Consider the following 20,198-nt stretch of genomic DNA (forward strand, 5'->3'; position numbering starts at 1 on the left):
ATCATAATAATAATATTCTGGTGAGATCACAACATGAGCTCAAGCTGAGCAGTACAATACTGCCACCTTGTGGACAAAAGTGCGAACTGAAGGAGCAATCAATCTCTATGAATTATCAATTACTATAATTGTATATATATAAAATATATGTTTTTTGCTGTTTTTTTTCCGTTTCTTTTTTCTAGGAACAGTAGAACAAAATTTCAGTTTTTTGTGGAACAACAAATACGTCATGGCGGAACGTAACGGATAACCCAACAGGAAGTCGCCAATCTTTGACGTTACACGTTCGATCATATCAACCTTAAGTGACGTCATCTCAAAAACATGGAGATTCAAACTAGGTGGCGTTTGATTCATAAATCTATGGTTTGATTACACGCCATCAAAACAAGAGGTTGTCGCATCTGTGTGATGTCACAGTGTGTGTTTGTGTGTGTGTGTGTGGGGGGGGGGGGGCGGTCATAGATTCCTCTGATGTCTTGGATGTTGCACAGATGAGAGATTTATTCGATCTGAAGCGAAACAAGAGTTTCTGTTTCTGACCTGAACAGATACACAGATCAGGCGTGGTTCTTGCTGTCCTAGAAATTGTAATTTGATTTCTAACTGAGATTTATAAACTAATAATAAAAGTTACTTCAATCAAAATTCTAACCCTTTTTGTGCAATCCTTATACACTGTATATATATTTATTCTCTTTACATTGTGTCGTTAATGTACTTTTGTATATTTATATGTACATGCACGGATATGAATATACATTTTTAAGAGTTGCAGCATATACATATATATATAGTCTATATATATATACTGTATGTCTATATTTTCTCTTGTGTATTTATTACTTTTAGTGAATGTCTTTACTATCTTTTTTATGATTTAAAATGAATGGGGTGGTAGTGGGGACTAATAATATAATATAATATAATATAATATAATATAATATAATATAATATAATATAATATAATATAATATAATATAATATAATATAATATAATTTAATTTAATTTAATTTAATTTAATAGAATAGAATAGAATAGTCCACTTTGTCAGGTTGATGACGTAAGGTCTCATTTTTCCTATAGTCATGAACGCAGCATGCCAGCTGATAGCATAGATAGACGCTGATAGACGTGTTCACGGGACGACCGGAAGTCTGGAGGCTTTCGTTTCCCGTCATGTCTTCTTCTTTCTCCTCTTCCTCCTCCTCTTCCTCCTCCTCCTCCTCTTCCTCTCGTCGTCTGTGAACATCTTGCTGCTGAACGTCAGTTTTCATGGATCCAGGAAACACTTCGTCGTGTTGACGGTCGCAGGAGCAGCTGATCCCCGCGGAGGTAACGTCAGAGAGCGGTTAGCATCTGGGGTTAGCATCTGGAGCTAGCCGGCACATTAGCATCCTGTGTAGCTTATATAAGATCTATGTTGTTTGTGTGGGTGTTAGCATCAAGTTCTCCTGCTGCTGTGGATCTATAACAGATATAACTTATATAAGGAAGACATCAGCCCGGTAGCTTCTATATAAAGACCTGTGTGGAACATGTGATGCTATCATAATGCAGCTTTTCACACAGAATCACAAGGTAAATATCGTGTGTGTTGTGTAGGAGCAAGGACACTTTGTGTTTATAAAGACTGGGTGATATGTATTTAAATGTAAACGTGTATTTATTGTCTCAGGACAGTGAGGAGCTTTAATCGTGATAATTATCTTTTCTCATCTATTATGGACATTTGCACTTTAACTCTGGGTTAACTTTCCTTACATTGCAATCCACTCACTGTACATAGTGCTGCTGTAATCTTGCAAATTTCCCTCTTGTGGGACAGAAATTATTATTTATCTTATCTCATCCTTCTGGGCCACAGGTATTCTATAGGGTGCCAAAGGTTATTGGTTGAAGCCACACGGGCTCAATACAGCAAAGCCACATGAATCTAAAATGCATTCTGGTGAATTAAAACAAAAGTATGATCAGTCAGTTACTCAATGTGTCAAATAACAGAAAAGCACATCAACAAACAACCATTCAAGATTCAAGATTCAAGATTTTTATTATCAAATGAACAGAGATAACATGAAGCAGTCGCTGTCAATGAAATACTTGGGTCACAGGCTCTCTTTAAGCAATGCTCAGTAATTTCAACCCAAAAAAAAATAAAAATAAAAATAGAAATAGTATAAAATAGAATAGAAATAAAATTGAATATCAAAAATTTAAAATAGAAAATAAAATATATATATCTAAATATATCTTTACAGATGAATGTTCAATTTGTGCAGTAGTGCAAATATTCAAATATGCTTATTATGGTGCTGGTGCAAATATGCAAACATTCCATCAAACAACCATTCAAGATTTGTATTATCAAATGCATAACAATAACATTAAGCAGGCGCTGGCAATGAAATGCTTGAGTCACAGTTTCTCTTCTAGCAAGGCTCAAGTAATAAATAAAAATAAAATAGAAATAGTATAAAATAGAATATCACGAAGGTGCCACTGAGCTCCGGGGACATTCAGGTCATTTGTAGCCTGTTTTTAAAAATGATGTGAAGTATTTTTGTGTTAGTTAGTTGAAGTTTTCAGGCTTTGGCCCAAAACTACTGAACAGATAATTTACATTTTGTGGAAGGAAGTATTGAATTGTGGAGTGGATCCAGATAAATGGGTGGATCCGTCACTTTCTTTAACATGCCGAGACAGGGCGTTCTCTTCTGCAGAGGTATGCACTCTCTCTCTCTCTCTCTCTCTCTCTCTCTCTCTCTCTCTCTCTCTCTCTCTCTCTCTCTCTCTCTCCCTCTCTCTCTCTGATCACATGTACCAGCTGTGTTGATCGTTTCTCTCTCTTCTTCAGACAGAGGATCCGTCTCAGGAGAGGATCCCGACCCGAATGCCGACACCATGAGGTGACGACTGGAGCACCATGGCAAGGTCAATACCTGCAAAGAGCCTGTGATGTGTGTCTGTCTTAACTCTGTGTGTTGTAACTTGTGTGTTTGAGCTTTGTTGTTGTTGTTGTCTTCCTGCTCAGGATCACGTTCTCCTGCCTGCCGGCCTCGTGGTACTGCAGCGTGTCCCTCCTGTCCCTGGGCTGCGCTCCCAGACAGAGGCTGCTGCTGCTGCTGCTCCTCTTCATCATCTCCACGCTCCTCATCTTCGGGACCAACCAGCGGCTGCTATGGGGCCCCCAGCGACTGCCTGGGGCCCATTACAACAAGTGAGTCTTCACTATTTCACACTGGTTCGTTGCTGGAGGATTTTAACCAAAACATCATGCAAAGCGTTGAATATTTTGTGTGAATTTACCTGTTCCAGTGTTTGCACATGATCAAACTGGTTTTTCAAGAGTTCTATTGATGCAACAGCTTAAAAATGTGTGTTCTCCTCCAGGTACCTCTCTGTGGCAGAGGCCATGGAGGCCACTGACGTCCTCAACCCGTCTCTGAACTATGGGGTTGTGGTGGACTGTGGCAGCAGCGGCTCTCGGGTGTTTGTGTACTACTGGCGCCCGCACAACGGGAACCCCCACACCCTGCTGGACATCCGACAGATGAAGGACCACGAGCACAAACCGGTGGTGAAGAAGATCAAACCTGGTGAGGAGGCGGAGCTGAGTTTATCAGAATCAGAATCAGAAGTATTTTATTGCCAAGTACGTTTACACATACAAGGAATTTGCTCTGGTTATTGGTGCAAACAATGAACATAGAAACATAAAAACGCAATAAATACAACATACATAGGAGAGCAATAAAAAATAGGAAACCAGTATATATTTACTCACTGTATACTTCTTATTTACTCACTTTTTACCAATATTTATACAAAGTAACATTTATTTTGACATAAACATTTCTGAATAAAAATATATAAAAGATAAAAGATATAAAAAGTGAAGTAAAAAGTGTAATGCTAAATGCAAAACAGTGAACAGTGTCAGATTGCAATATGCAATGTACAATGTGCAATATGCAATCAGACTGTTAATATGTTTTTCTGTAGAATGCAAAGACCGTTTATAAAAGTGGACGCTGACTTCCAGGTGAAAGCTGACAAACCAATGGGTGACATAAGGAGGTGTTGACACTGGGTTGCATGTCTCCATTCCTTTCATCAAACATTCGTGTGTGTTCGATGTTTAAGACACATGAAAAAAGTCGAACGCACACAAACAAACCAGGCTCTTGGTTTGCTGAGGATTTCATGTTTCCACTGCGATCCGTGGAAAACTGGGCGTCTCAATCTTTCCACTGGTTTCATGGAGAGAAAATGGAGCTCCATATATGATCTACTATTTAGTTTGTGTCAAACTTCTACCACAATTGTCTAATCGGTGCAACTGCTGTGAGAAAGGAAAAGAGTAAAGTTCTACGAAGGTTTGCTCAAATGTTGTGTCTTAAACTGTTCCTGTTGTGTTACTGTGATACGATACAACGAGTTACTCCGAACCCAGTGGGGCCGACACGAGGATCATTACTTATCATTATCTGTCCCGTCGACTCGCAGCCAGAAGGTAAAGACAGAGCGTGAGAAAGAGATAAACCAGAACATTCGTGGAAAATACAAAGTAGAGGGAAGGAAAACAAGGTCGTAGATTGTTTTTATTTTACAAATTCTTGTCTTTTCTTCCTTTTGTGCTCATTTCATCTTGAGATAATGAATAGTCGTGGAGATTAGCTTCATTAATTTGTCGTAGTCGTGGTGAGAAGTGTTCAGTCCATGTGACTGAGTCTTATCTAGGTCACAGGAGACTGATTAGATTCCCTGAGTTTGTCCCAGGAGTTTCCTTAAGGGCTACGTGGCACTTTGAGCTGTGGGACGTCCCGTGCTGTACCAGAGTTTATAGAGGAACCTGTTCTGCTGCAGTGTTTTCATGAAAGCTGAGGAGTGAGATTTAATTATGATCACTATGTTCCTGTTTGGAATGGTCTGTTTGCTTTTGTCTGGAAACTGTAAAAGTGAAAGAGCTGCTGCTGCACAAAGATCTGTTCACCGGTTTATTCAACTGGAGAAACTGTTGATTAACGAGCTGCGGCGACAACAAAACAGATGTGAAACAACACTTTTTATATTAAAAACAAATGGGAGCTGGAGTTAAATATTATAATTGAGGATGGAGAGTGGGAAACAATGTGCATTGGATGTCATAAAGGTATCAATAGTAACATGTGGAAGGAGTTTGACTGGAAGATGAAGACTAGGTTCTTTAAGACGCCCTCCGTGGTCTCTAGATTTGCAGATAATCCAGCGGCAATATACTGCTGGAGACAATGTGGAATGGTTGGCGACCACTCACACATATTTTGGGATTGCCCAATGATGCTTCCTTTCTGGAAGTTTTGGGAATTAATATACTATTCACCCCAAGTCAGTTTCTTTTCGATCTAACTCCTGAAGGCATGTACACAAGAGACCAAGAGCACTTGTTACAGATACTCTTGATGACTGCTAGGAAAAGGGTGACAATAAAATGGTTGAATCCACAGCCACCTACAGTGGAAACAGAAGCTGAGGGAGGTGTATGGAGGCTTTAACTGCTCAATTACAATTAAGGTCTGATGTTTTTGTGAGGAGGTGGCTAGCTATTGCAGGATACCTCTCTACCTGAGGGGAATCCTGTGGTACGAAGGAAATTTCTTAACTGTCCACTTATTTATTTATTTATTTATTATTTTTCACTAATCAGTCTTTCATATATAATTTGTGATGTTGTCAAGGAATGTTTGTGTTTCTCTTGAATAAAGTTCTAAAAAAAAAAACAGATGTGAAACATGTTGTTGTCTTCGGTGTTTGCATCGAAACCTAAACGTACTGGTGGTCTTCACAGGCATCTCCACCCTGGGGAGGTCCCCCACGCAGGCCAGTAACTACCTGCAGCCGCTCCTCAGCTTCGCCGCCGCTCACGTCCCGAGAGACAAACACAAGGAGACGCCGCTCTACATCCTGTGCACCGCCGGCATGAGGCTGCTGCCGGAGAGGTGAGCCCCCCCTCTCTGGGAGAAACACTCACATGCAACTAGGGTTGCAAAATTCCGGGAATATTCAAGATTGGAAACTTTCCATGGGAATTAACGGGAATATACTGGAAATGTTGTGGGTAATTTATACAAACTGTATTTACCTTGTCATATACAGACATAAATATAAACATTTTGTTTTGTCATAGGCTGATTTGAGCCCTGAGGAAACTTTGGGCACTTGACTATATGCTTCTGCACCGTTGTGTCATTCTCAACATAGGTCTTTGCACAGTATTTGCAAATGTACACAGCCTTTCCTTCTACATTGGATGAGGTGAAATGTCTCCACACATGAGAGAGTGCACGTGGCATTGTTCTGTAGAATAAGATGAGAAAAAAGTTTGTAAAAAAACACTAATGCAATGCCAGAGATATAAATAGTTAGCCAAACAATTGGAATCGTCTGTACTCATATTTTAGAATTGATGGATAAATGAATGGAAATAGTCTAGATGAACAGATGAACAATCCTCAATCAGCATGCTAATATATTTTCCCAGTAATATCATGGAAACTTACCTGACTAGTCCTGCACTCTACAGCAGGCCTCAGTAGCCCTGCTGTAGAGTGAAGCATGCTGGGAGTTATCTGTGCATGTGATGGAAGAATGCACAGTGGAGGGTTGAAACTCAACGTTCCATACATCTTTAAAATAGAGTTTTGAATGATGTTTTTATTGCTCAGCGTTTAATTTGTGTATTTTTTTTTTTTTTTTTCGAAATTCCCAAAATTCCCGAGCTAAACTTCCCATGGAAACTTTCCGCCCCTTTGCAACCCTACATGCAACATCTTCATTCCTCTAGTGTTGGTGCCGATGGCTTCTTCTCCCGACTCTTCAGCTGCTGTTGTGTTACATTAATGCTTCTGTTGTGTTACATTAATGCTTCTGTTGTGTTTGTGCAGCCGACAGGCGGCGATCCTGGAGGACCTGGTCAGTGACGTTCCTCTGGAGTTTGACTTCCTGTTCTCCAGCTCGCACGCTGAGGTCATCTCTGGGAAACAGGAAGGTGAGCGGACCTTCTTATTTGACTTATTTCACTTTGGTGTTGTTATTGTTTGCTGGAGCTGGTTTTAGTTGTTGATTGATTATTGCCTGTGATAACATGTTCTTGTTCTTGCCCCCCCCCCCCTGAAGGTGTGTATGCATGGATTGGCATTAACTTTGTGTTGGGCCGCTTTGATCACGCTGATGATGGTGAGTGTGGCGGCGTCAACAAGACGTTCATCAGACTTTAAACAAATGCATAAGTAAATAATAATGTGTGTCTATTCAGTGTTAATATTTGACCAATAACCAAATCATAACTGTGTTAAATTGTTTAATTATCTCAGAGGACGCCACGGTCGAGGTGACGACTGGGTCTCAGAACCAGCAGCCAATCAGCAGGCGGCGTACAGTGGGCATCATGGATATGGGCGGAGCTTCTCTGCAGATTGCCTATGAGGTTCCCAGTGCCATCACCTTCAGCTCGCCACAGGAGGTAAAGAGCTGCAGTACCACAAAGGCTGCTGGTCATTCCATTGATTTGATCATTTTGTTTATGAAACACTTTTACATATTTAGAAACATCACATAACTCAGATCTCAAGGTGATGTCATCAGATGTTATAGTTGAGACCATAGATATACATAAAGGCTAGATGTCTCGTCCGTGTTGCCGGCCAACGGAGTCGAACGTCCGCACATGGCGGCCATCTTGCTACAGGCGGCTCGCTCACCCATAACATTGTGTTGTAGTGGTAAATAACCATAACTTGCTCAATTTTCAACTGATTTTTAAACGGTTTGGTTTGTTATAAACGTCAGAGATGTAGTTATGACACAGCATACATTATTCAATTTTTTAGAAAATAATATCATTATTCATAAGTATGCAGTGTCATAACTACATCTCTGACGTTTAAAACAAACCAAACCGTTTAAAAATCGGTTGAAATTGAGCAAGTTGTGGTTATTTAAAAAGTACGTACCACTACAACACAATGTTATGGGTGAGCGAGCCGCCTGTAGCAAGATGGCCGCCATGTGCGGACGTTTGACTTGGCCGAGACATCTAGCCTTATATATATATCTATGGTTGAGACGATCTGGACCTTGTCTTTGCAGAAATCACTCGTGTTTCTTTACATACGGAGAGGAAACGACCTTAACACCCAGTCCTGTGTGTGTGTTGGTTGTGTGTTGTGTGTGTGTTGTGTGTGTGTTGTGTGTGTGTTGTGTGTTTTCCAGGAGGAAGCAGGGAAGAGTGTCCTGGCAGAGTTCAATCTGGGCTGCGACGTGGACCACACGGAGCACGTGTACCGAGTCTACGTCACCACGTTCCTCGGCTTCGGGGGCAACATGGCCAGGCAGCGCTACGAAGACCAGCTGCTGAACAAGACCTTCGCCAAGAACAGGTTCACACGCTCACTCGCACACATCCGTCGACTCGCTTATCTCTTCTCATGCAGGAGTTATTATTAGACTAGTTAAAAATGATTACTCCCCCCCCCTCAGTATTTACTTTATGAGCCGGGTGGTACACGATGTCAAATGGTGTTTTCAGGCCTGTCGGTCTCGTCAATCTGTTGTTTCTGTTAATCACACTAATGTCTCCTCATGAATATGACCGTTTCATCTTGTTAAAATGTTCCCATCTGATGAAACTTACAGCTTTTAATTCAAGCTCTGTGATTATCTCTGATCATCTACAATCCAGTCCGAGAGTAACTGTGACTTCCGGTTTATTTCACCACCTCACACCTGAACCATGTTTCTCATGATCCTGTCGGTCCAGGTTTCTAACCACGCAGACGGGCCTGAGCGAGGACAAACCCTACCTGGACCCGTGTCTGCCGGCCGGTCTGTCGGACACGGTCGTCAGGGACAACCGCACCTTGTACCTGAGGGGTCAGGGCGCCTGGGCGGAGTGTCAGCGTTCTGTGCAGCCTTTCCTGGGCCTCCACAACGGCACCATGTCCCCAGGGGGCGTCTATCAGGTACAAGTCACTTACAGCCCTGAGCTCTACAACAGTTTGAAGCAACACACTTTTTTACCTTAAAGCTGCAGCTCTGTTAGAAAGAGTTTGATGGTTGAGTGAGTCTGAACGAGGAGAAAGTTTCCTCCTTCTCTCACTGAGCGTCTATTCTCTGTGACTCTGGTGAGTGGGTTCCATCTCCTGTGAGAAGAACTGACTGAGAGTCACAGCCTGTCACAATCAGCTCCAGCTGAACTGAGATCAGTTAAAAAGACTCAGAAGTTATTAAAACCCAGAGTTTATCTCCAATATTCAGCAGGAAACTGTTAAACAGGGTTCGTACGGTCATGGAAAACCTGGAAAAGTCATGGAATTTTAAAATGGGTTTTTCCAGGCCTGGAAAAGACATGGAAAAAAATAATCTCCCAAAAGTTTTTGAAAAGTCATGGAAATTTGTTATATTCATATTTTCATGTTGGTCATTTACACTTTAAATGTTTTAAATAATTCATATGCTTTTAAAGAAATACGCTAAAAATATAAGCAGGCATACTTGGGTTTGTGTCCTTTAAGGTTTACTGTCTGCCTTGGAATTCTCATTGTTAGTTTGAATACTACATTTTGTCACTTTTTCGCGTACACACCGAGATTTCAAAAAATGTTCAGTCATGGAAATTTGGTTTAAAGTTATTGAAAAGTCATGGAAAAGTCATGGAAATCCATTGGTCAAAATTTGTGTGAACCCTGGTTAAAACATGAAGGATTCTGAGCAGAGTTTGGTGGGTTTGTTACAGCAGCGGCTCTTCAGGTTCAGGAAGCAGAGGATCATGGGTAATATCCAGCGTTGAGTTGTGTTTCAGCTCGACACTGGATGTTTTTTCTACACATGAAACCCACGTATTACAACAGAATCGATCCGGTGTTTGGCTGCAGGGGGCGCTGTTGCTCAGTAGAAGTTGTATAATTTTGTTTTTTAACTTCTGGGGCAAATATTAACACGTCTATCGCAGATTTAACAAATCAACAAGACGCACTACTTTTAAATAAGTGGGTTATTATTAAAGTATTAAAAAAAGGTTTTAGAATCAACATGATATATTTACATTATTAATCTCAATGTTTTATTTTTATTTTCTTCAGGCTCCCATCAACTTCAGCAACAGCGAGTTCTACGGCTTCTCTGAGTTCTACTACTGTATGGAGGACGTGCTGAGGATCGGAGGAAAGTACGACAGTGAGAAATATTCCCGAGCTGCTACGGTAACACAAACACATCACAGTTACACAAAGTTACAGAGAAGCAACTGGAGATGTGACGCTGAGCTTTTGGTTGTGTGCTCTGCAGGACTACTGCTCCACCAGGTGGTCGACCCTGAAGCAGCGTCTGGACGACCAGCTGTTCGCTCAGCAGGCCGACATCAGCAGGCTCAAGTAGGTTCATCTGTTTGTCCGAGTCACGTCGTGATGAAACACAACCTGCTCTGTGTCGGGTTGTGTGTCTGTCTCTCTGCAGCCACCACACTGTGCTCATCAGTGTCTGAGAACAGATCTGAGAACAGATCACTTCTGTTCGGTGATAGACGGAGAGAAAACAGAGATCTGATTACAGACAGTGGTGTAGATCCTTACTTAGAATTGGTTCTTTATGTAAAAGGCTTCACAATATACACAATGGGAAGTGTGTTACAGCAAGCTGCCGATTGTCCACATGGGGGCGCTGTTATGCCTTGAGGCTTTCTTCCATAAGCCTATGCAGGTGGTGAACGTTGTGAAATCATCTGTCTCCAGCTCAAATATGATCCTTTTCCAAATGAAGCCAAACTAGTTTAGTCCCTGAATCAACCAAACTGCAACTTGAAAACCAGATAAAGAAAGTTTCAGTAAATTGGAACTTGATCCTCAGAGAATTAACGAGTCTCACATCACAACCGGTGCCCAGGTGTTGATCCTCTGGAGAAACGGTCCGAGGCATTGAACATAGATTAATGATTTCAGCAACAGATGAACACGTGAATCCATTAATCTCTGAAGATGCTGCGTGATGATTAACTGCAAGAAAACAAAAACATGTCCACACTGAGATCTAGGGACGGGAATCGTCAGGGACCTCCCGATACGATACTATCACGATACTTAGGCGGCGATACGATATGATTCTGTGGGTATTGCGATTCTGTAAGTATTGCGATTCGATATTACGATTTCCTGGGATTTCTTTTGGTTATTTTTTTTTTTAAATACTGGACCATGGAAAAATGTTGAATCATTCCTTCAAATACAACACAGTCAAATTCACTTAGAGCTTTACCAGTTTTATTTCAAATATCAACATTAACTTAATGACTGCCGGGCAGCCAATAGAGAAAATAAATAAAAATGTTCCCTATTATTGTATAGCCCCTGTCAACTGAACACAAACTGACAGATTAAGAAATGTAAGCCACCTAGGCTACTTTTAAACAATAAATAAAATGTTAATTAAATACAATGAATAAAAGTTTACTTAAAATATAAACTTTGAAATAAACCAAAAGTAGGCTATTGTTGTTTGCATGTAGGCGATGCAAAGCTAGTGCTTGGGTATGTTTAGATTCTTGTGCAAAAACAAGAGCTGGTCAACATGCTCTGGGGTGATCTTCCCGGTTCAGTAACACTCGAGTTTATAGAATCCAAAACCAAAAAGCCTGGACTTAACTGAACCATATAGTTACTCTGAGAATATGCTTCAGCTTTAAAATATCAAAAACACAGTATCTGAAAAATGTAGTTGTTTCCTGCAGGTGACAAATTAAAACCACAGATGTTATGATTTATAATGTTGCTTGTTTACTGCACATCTGAGTCTCAGGCTGCTGTTGAACACTGCTGCTTCCGGCCTGTAGGTGGCGCAGGTCCGACTGTCATCCAGTGAAAAACCTGTCGTCTCTTTGCTCTTTAACCCATCGCTCTGTTCTCTCTCACCCAGGCATCAGTGCTTCAAGTCGGCCTGGATGTACGAGGTGCTGCACTCCGGGTTCCGGTTCCCAGCGGACTATCCCAGTCTGAAAACGGCTCAGCTGGTTTACGACAAGGAGGTCCAGTGGACGCTGGGAGCCATTCTTTATAAAACACGCTTCCTGCCTCTCAGGTAACTCCTGGTTTTCATCATATAAGTGTCTGTGTAGTCCCTGTGACAGAGTGTGGAGGGATCTGCAGCTCAGGTAGCTCACCATGGTGGTGCTGGTGGTGGAGCGAGTCCTCGTGGATCAGACGTCTCTTTGCAGTTGAGGTTTGGACTCGCATGACGGGTCAGGCTGAGTTCAGACCTAAATATAGATTTGATAGATGGGTTCAAACATTTAAATTGGTTGACCGCTGCCTTCTTGGGCCAATGACGTCATTTTGTGTCTGGGGTATTTGAGCTTCCTGTCTGGACAGTGGGAGGAGCCGGAGACTGTCGTCCATCACTTCCAGTCTCATTTATTCCCTCCGTCCCGGCTGAATAAACCACGAGACTCGCCCTCGAGTGGAGAGATAGATGAGATGAGATTTATCACTTTGTTCAAGGTCGACTGCTCCCGTGTGAAAGAGGATTCGGCCTTTCTCACAGGACTTGTTGTTTTAGTGTCACTACTAGGGTTGCAAAATCCTGGGAATATTCAAACATGGAAACTTTCCATGGGAATTAACGGGAATAAACTGGAAATGTTGTGGGTAATTTATACTAACTGTATTTACCTTGTCATATACAGACATAAATATAAACATTGTGTTTTGTCATAGGCTGATTTGAGCCCTAAAGGAAACTTTGGGCACTTGACTATATGCTTCTGCATCGTTGTGTCATTCTTAACATAGGTCTTTGCACAGTATTTGCAAATGTACACAGCCTTTCCTTCTACATTGGATGGGGTGAAATGTCTCCACACATGAGAGAGTGCACGTGGCATTGTTCTGTAGAATAAGATGAGAAAAAAGTTTGTAAAAAACACTAATGCAATGCCAGAGATATAAATAGTTAGCCAAACAATTGGAATCGTCTGTACTCATATTTTACAATTGATGGATAAATGAATGGAAATAGGCTAGATGAACAGATGAACAATCCTCAATCAGCATGCTAATATATTTTCCCCAGTAATATCATGGAAACTTACCTGACTAGTCCTTCACTCTACAGCAGGCCTCAGTAGCCCTGCTGTAGAGTGAAGCATGCTGGGAGTTATCTGTGCATGTGATGGAAGAATGCACAGTGGAGGGTTGAAACTCAACGTTCCATACATCTTTAAAATAGAGTTTTGAATGATGTTTTTATTGCTCAGCGTTTCATTTGCCTATTTCTTTTTTTTATTCCCAAAATTCCGGAGCTTAACTTCCCATGGAAAGTTCCTGGAAAGTTTCCGGAAATTAACCGAAAACTTTCCTCCCCTTTGCAACCCTAGTCCGTACATATGAGATGTTTTTTATGTTACAGGACTCGTGTCCTCGGCTCTTATCCTTGTTTTGTTCAACACTAACGATCAGAAGTTTGTTTGACGAGACTCTACCTTCATGTCTCTCTCCTCCAGGGACCTGCAGCAGGAGACGCTGCGACAGAACCATCCCAGCTGGCTGCGCTCCTCCTTCGTCTACAACCACCACCTGTTCTCGCTCTGCATCCTGGTCGTGGTGCTCGCCATCCTGCTCTACATCCTGCGCCTGCGACGGATCCACCAGCGGGAGCGCCGGCAGGCCGAGGCGCTGAGCCTGCTGTGGGTGGAGGAGGGAGACGCCCTCCTGCCCTGAGGACGATGGACCGGGAGGTTCCACGTGGACGAGCAGCGTCGTTTACTGGAACCGCAAATCCAACACTAAAGAATGTGAGGATCATGAGGATCCTGATGATCACTGAGCAGCCGGAGCCGAGGTGAGGAGGCGGGGTTTCATTTCACGGAGAAACAAACACGGAGCAGAGACGCTTTAATGAGCCTGGACATCAAACTGCTCTTTGATCGTTCAGCTCGGAGCAGCGAGCTCGTCTCAGACGGGAAAGATGTTCTCTCTCTCTTTCTCTCTCTCTCTCTCTCTCTCCAAGACAATTTCAGATGAAAAGAATCACCTCCGCATTACAGGATCAAACGCTCTCCGTTCCCTCTCAGATCCAGTCTCTGGTTCCCTGCTGGTCCGACAGTGAACCTGGATCCAGGTTCTTTACTGCAGAGCCAGAAAACACAGATGCTCAATGGAAGAGATTCGGTGAAAGAATGTGGGATTATCGATCGTCCAACACGACGCATGAGAACACATCTGATCTAAAATGAATCCAAACGACGTCACATGACCAGACGAGATCGTTTCCTTATTAAAATCCTTCCTCTCCTGCAAACAAAGGAAGCAAAGACAACGCAGCCGTTACTCAGCGAAGAACAGTTTATTTTTCCACTCGGTGAAACAGCAGAGACACAGATTCCAAACACCATCAAGCAGCTGAAGCATCATCAGCCTCACAACTGATCCTGATCTTCATCTTCATCCCCGTCCGTCCCCGATGGAAGCAGAACCGCAGACTGATGACGTCGGCCTCAGATTGAGCTTTGATACTTGAATGCCACTGTTGTTCAGCTAGAACCCCCCCCCCACCACCAGCCCGTCCAGCCCAGATCTTTATCAGTGCAAAGACCGAGCCGAGAGGCGTTTCATCTGCGACGAGCTGAGAGATCTGCTCGGCGTCTGGATGAAGCTGCTGAAAACAGACCACGCCCCCGGAGGCCGGATTCCAGATGCAACGATTCAACCAAAGGGAAAAATCTGCTCTCGTCCGATCGGTGGATTTCAAATTTAAAAACCACTTTTTAGGGAGAAAAGCCTTATTGTGAAAATAATGGTCTGTTTGACTCATTTTTAATTTTTACTGTATTTTTCGTCGCTGTAAATTGTTCAGCGGAGCAACAACCATGACGATGCAAATCAGTGTCTGATTATTTACTGTTGAAACTTCCCGAGAAGTTAAATTACGTGTTGATCCCACAGTGGGAGATGTTTTTTTTTTATTTTAATGTCAGAAAGATGCTATTAATTCTTAGGGATGTTATTCCGAGGTGTGTTGACAGTTAAGAAGCTGATTCCTTTGTTGAAAGAATGAGACGTTTTGATCGTTTAAAGAGACGTACGATGGTTTTATTCAGAGTTTCTTTCCTCTTGTGTTTTAAAGTTTTTCTCTTTTACGCCCATGAACTGTAATTAAAGGTGGTCGACTTGTCCCCACTTTTCAGAAATTATGCCAAAAACACCTTCAGGGACAAAAACAGTCTTTGAATCAAAAAGTATTCAATGTAAATTTCAACTTTCATGACCTATACTGCAGCCAGCCACCGGGGGGCGATCAAGACGCTTTGGCTTCACTTTTGGGTCATGTCGTATGTCTTTATTCAGTCTGAGGAATACATATAAGTATGTATAAGACCAAGTATGAGGAAAGGGAGGTTTACTGGGAGTGTGAACTTTAGTTACACTTATTAAATCCTGAATATGAACAGAATATGTTTCCTTTCACCGAGAAGCTGCACAAACAACAGCTTTGGAACAAAAAAAATGTGATTCCACTTGATTTGTTTCTTCTCGTTCTGACTGATGGATTCTGACGTGATGTCACAAACCTCACTCCTCTTCCTGGTTCTGTCCCGAGGTGCATTGTGGGATTTCTGCTGCTTTACGAACTCGTCGAGTGTTGTTTTTCCGCAGCTGGGCGTCGTGCAATGTTGAGCTGATTCACCGAAGGGAACCCTCGACTCTCGTGTTTTAATCCAGGTACCGTGAACATCAATGTGAATAGAATCGATTCCATTCCAATAAAGAAAATCCTTTCTTTGTAATAAATGTTTTGTGTGAGATGTTTGGTCCTGACCTTTGACCTTAACGTCCACTCGGCTGCTTCCCACAGGTCGGGTGGATCAGAAACTAATGTGAGTGTTCAGATCGTTTACATCTACTCTGTTACTGCACTTCAGTATATTTTTCATGTGTTTGTACTTAAGTAGATTTATCTTCTTAGATACTTTTCACCTTTACTCCACTACACATTAGCAAATATCTGTTGTAAACTGGACCAATCAGCAGGCAGCGAACATTAGACCCCGCCTCCTGCAGCCACAATGATGTGGTACTTTTACCAAATTGTAAATTGTATTGTTCCTCCTCCACTGAACAGGATCAGACAGAAGCTAAATGTTTACATATAAACCTGACAACATTTTCTAACAGAAATCATTCATACAAACAAAATGTAAATCATTATTTTAAGTTGACCTACCTACAAAACACCTCAGATCAGATTTACTCTCTTTATTGGAAAATTAAAATTTAATCTGAACCTTTGAGCTGAAAAGCCAAATTGTCTCATTTGACCTTTTAAAGGCATCTAATGATTGAGCTTCTCGCTTTGGTTTTATTCAAGCAGGTTTTTGAGGGAACTGCCTCTGAGGTTTCAGGCTGGGACTCATCCAGAGCAACAGGGACACGAGTTCAGGAAAGATGAGCTGCAAGGAAGCAACTGGAACCCAGACGTTATTGTTCCTGAGTTCCTCCGGTGAGGCGTCTTTAAAGTGTGAGATCTGAGAGAAGCACCTGAACCAGGTCTGATCTGGATCCGTCCAATAAAACAATCAGCGACAGAACAAAGAGCCGTCGTCGCCTTTGTTCCTTCACCATCAAGTTATGTAAAATCCACTTTCATCATAACGGCTGCAGTGACACTCTGTGACCTGCTGGTGGTGCTGTTGTCTGACCTGCACCTCCAGGCTGCTGCAGGATGAAGTGAAGACAAAACACAAAAAGACCAAAACACCTTAAATTGATCTGAGTGCTTCACTTCACACCTTCTGATTTCTGGAGAATTGTGTTAACGAGCAATTATCAGCTTCGACTTCAGAGGAAACCAGGCGGCGAGAAAAGAAACACGGCACCGCTTTCTTATCTTAAAAATATACTTTAATACAACAGCTGCATATAAATATTAAAATATACATTATACAGGTGTACAGTACACTCACACAAAACCAAAACAAAAAATATTAGGCTTCTATTTGTACGGCACTTCTTGTATTTTTTTGTTTTGTTGTTTTTTTTTTGACTATTTTCTTAAAGGTTACTTACTGATGAAGGAGTTGTACATAAAGATGTGTTAATGTGTTAACAGGTCCAAAGTATTTACTGTAGTACTGTGATTACTGACGGAGGGAGGACAGAAGGAAAGGTTGCTGTACAGTATCTGACATGAAGTCGTGGAATGTTTGCTCTTCTCTTGGTTTCTCTCAACGCGTTAAAGAACCAGCAGGGACGTGTTTTTTTATATTTGTTGATACCAAAGTTTTATTTCCTTCCCTTAAACTTCGTCCCTTTCCTGCTCAACGTCCACGTCGGGACCTTCGACTCATCGAGCTCGACAGAAACAACACGAGAGCCCAACGTCTGCGATCTCTGGTGACGTTTCAAAACAGAACAACATGAGAAACGACTCGGCACAAAACTTCATTCATGATATATTTGCGATGATGAATATGAGACGTTAAATCATAGAACTTAGAAAGTAGAACTTCAAATAAAAGCAGATTTCATTTTAACACACTGTTTAATTTCCAGGGTTAAACTCACAACATATCTCGTATTAATTGTTGTGTTATAACATCTTAAATCTCCTGGTGGAAGATGGTGAAGTGTGAAAGTCGGTTGTGTAACGCTCCGGATCACAAGACACATTGTGAAGTGCAGCGATCACACAACTTGGCATCAGAGTTAATAACTGTGTTTCCCCAACGTTGAACTATTCTTTTAAACCTTTTAAGTTTTCGTCCCAAATCTTTCTTAGTTGTTAGAAAGATTGAAAGAGATGGAAGCATCTCAATAAAATCATGATTTAATTATCAGTTATCTCTATTTTCTTTATAATTTCTTTTATAAAAACATGTTCATATTTTTTAGATGTGTAATTTCCAGCCAACATCTATTTTTGGAAACAAACAGACTCACAACTTGGGAAAAAGGTTGAACTTCTTCTTTAGTTTCTTGATGAGTTTGTAGCTCTGAAAATCTTATGAAATGAAATTTGTGACAAAAATAAGCTAAAGTTAAAGTTTGAAAATGAAGTCTACCTTAATCGTCTCTGGGCGTTGAATTTTTTTGGAAATTGAAACCAAATAATTTGTCGTCACTTTCATTTAAATGTTGCTGAATCCTGATTGGTGAACAGGAATTCATCCTTACTACACCGGAGCCCCGCCCACTTTAAAGTACCGAGTGTTCTCATCACTTCCGGGTTTTGAAAGATCGTCAGAGATTTCTGAAAAACAGACGCTGAGCTCAGGGAATCGAACGCGATCATAAGACACCTGAGGCAGGAGCTGGAGCCAACATGAAATGTGGAGCTCAAACCCTTCCACCCCCCACCCCCCACTGGGTTTCCGGGTCAGCGGCAGGAGACCGGGGCCTCCAGACGCCGGTGGGCTCAGCTGAAGTCGTCCTCGCCAGCTGTCAGGAGCCGGACAGGCGGCGGCGGCGGAGGTGCTGGAACGGATTAAAAGGTTTCGGATAAACTCTGAGTGCCACGGCCCCCGGCCTCCTCGGCCCCGGAGACCCGGCGCCTTTGAAACCGGAGGAGCCTGAGTGTCTCTGACAATGCGAGCGCTGGAGCCGAGTGGGGACGGGCACCCGGAGGTCAGCAGCCTCCCACCAGTGTTGGTTTACTGACGGGTCCATTCAAACCCGACAAGTCCCACAAAGACTCAGCACCCAACCAATGTGTTCTTTGAGAAAGTTGGAGGTTTCAAATTAGCATAACTGTGGAAAACGTGGAGATTCTCCACCGACGGTCACTTGTAGTAGTTCAAATATCCACTGGAGGCACTAGACTCACATTTCTACGATAAATTCAATCTGTTTTTACGTTTGTTTGTAGCTAGTTTAACGCAGAACATCGTCTTTTCATTTTAAGGGTCGCACGCTCCGACGGCTGCGATGACCCAAAGAAGTTTCTTCTCTTTTCTTCCAAACAAATCGCAATTTTGAAGCTAAACGTCCTCGTAAGCTCACAATACTTATCAAAGTGCGTCCGTCCTATATTACGCAAAAATGTACGATTGAGCCTCTCGGAGTCATTGTCAAAACCCAACAGGTCATTTTTGGAGATTTAAAAACAAACTCCACCTTCAAAAAGACGTCTGCAATTAAAAGTTATTAGAAAAAATGTAGTTTACGTTGAAGACATCTACATGAGAATATTCAGTCATAGACACGGCGCCACCTACTGGACAGTTTCTTATCGTGATTGTCAGTCACACACAGGGTCAATGGTCGTGGCTTACAGCTTTAATTTGGATCTGAATGTCCTAAAGTGCGTCTGGCGGCCGAAGGACAAACCTTCATGATGACGTCTGACGAGAGGTTTCATCTGTGTTTGTTTGTATTTTATCAAAAACTACTCTTTAAATTCCCGTTTTGGTTTTGTGGGAGGAGCCTGACCCACGAAAGAAGCAATTACATTACAGAGCGGATCCAGGAATTCATTTCTTCAACACTGTGAGAAGTTGTTTGACGTTTAAAGGACTAATATTTATGAGTGTGTGAAATTTGTTGCATCTGGTTTTAATCTGAGGAGCTGAGTGACAAAATCCTTAAATACTAAATTAACCTCAAATCAAAAAAGACGGACAACTAAACGGTTAAAGGCAGTGAGTGCGTCCAGAGGATATTTGCACATTGATCTCAGTCGATGTTTATCTGCAGCTTCACTTTCACCCTGGCTCCTCCCCCTCCAGCAGCTGAGGGAACCTCCCTCTCAGGAAGAAGCCAAAGATCTCATCAGCGTCAGACCAGTCACTCGGACAAAGATCGTCTTTGTGTTTTTTTGCAAAGTCATTGTCATCATTAGGTCAGCGTTGGCCGAGTGGGCCGGGAGCATCACTCCTGTTTCCTCTCAGCCGGTCCCGGGTCCACGCGGCTGAAGCTCAGCTCGCCGCCATGGCAACCAGGCCGGGCCGCCGAGTCCATCTTTGGGTCGCTTCGGTTTCCTCCCCTCAGAATATCTGCCTCCTGCTTCCAGGTATACATAAACATGAGCTTTCTGGGAAACCGAGTGAGGAATGTGAGCAGAGACAAGTGGCCTGGCCAAACGCCGCCCCCCCCCCCCGGTGCAGCTTCACAGTTAAAGGGACAGAGCTTCACCTAAAGCCTTGAGAGCGTCTCTGTGGCGTGGCGTGCTTGTT

The 20,198-nt window shown here is 42.3% G+C and overlaps 1 protein-coding gene across 1 annotated transcript; it reads left to right on the forward strand.

Moving 5' to 3' along the window:
- The first annotated feature begins 1,177 nt into the window (after positions 1-1,177).
- LOC133020492 (ectonucleoside triphosphate diphosphohydrolase 7-like) lies at positions 1,178-15,797 on the forward strand. Its single transcript, XM_061087071.1, has 14 exons — positions 1,178-1,339; positions 2,862-2,938; positions 3,039-3,224; positions 3,398-3,603; positions 5,835-5,985; positions 6,931-7,034; positions 7,163-7,222; positions 7,360-7,508; positions 8,258-8,424; positions 8,805-9,006; positions 10,126-10,245; positions 10,331-10,416; positions 11,951-12,112; positions 13,533-15,797. The coding sequence occupies exons 2-14, from the start codon at positions 2,931-2,933 to the stop codon at positions 13,747-13,749; spliced, it is 1,818 nt and encodes a 605-aa protein (XP_060943054.1). The 5' UTR covers positions 1,178-1,339; positions 2,862-2,930; the 3' UTR covers positions 13,750-15,797.
- The last annotated feature ends 4,401 nt before the right edge of the window (positions 15,798-20,198 follow it).

Source organism: Limanda limanda, chromosome 2 (assembly GCF_963576545.1).
Source record: "Limanda limanda chromosome 2, fLimLim1.1, whole genome shotgun sequence".
In the NCBI taxonomy this organism is placed as follows: Eukaryota; Metazoa; Chordata; class Actinopteri; order Pleuronectiformes; family Pleuronectidae; genus Limanda; species Limanda limanda.

What these genes read in the sequence shown, in the direction of transcription:
- LOC133020492 (XM_061087071.1), top strand. An exon ending in GGTGAAGAAGATCAAACCTG is followed by an intron (nt 3,604 to 5,834) that starts GTGAGGAGGCGG and finishes TGGTCTTCACAG; the next exon opens with GCATCTCCACCCTGGGGAGG. An exon ending in CATCTCTGGGAAACAGGAAG is followed by an intron (nt 7,035 to 7,162) that starts GTGAGCGGACCT and finishes CCCCCCCTGAAG; the next exon opens with GTGTGTATGCATGGATTGGC.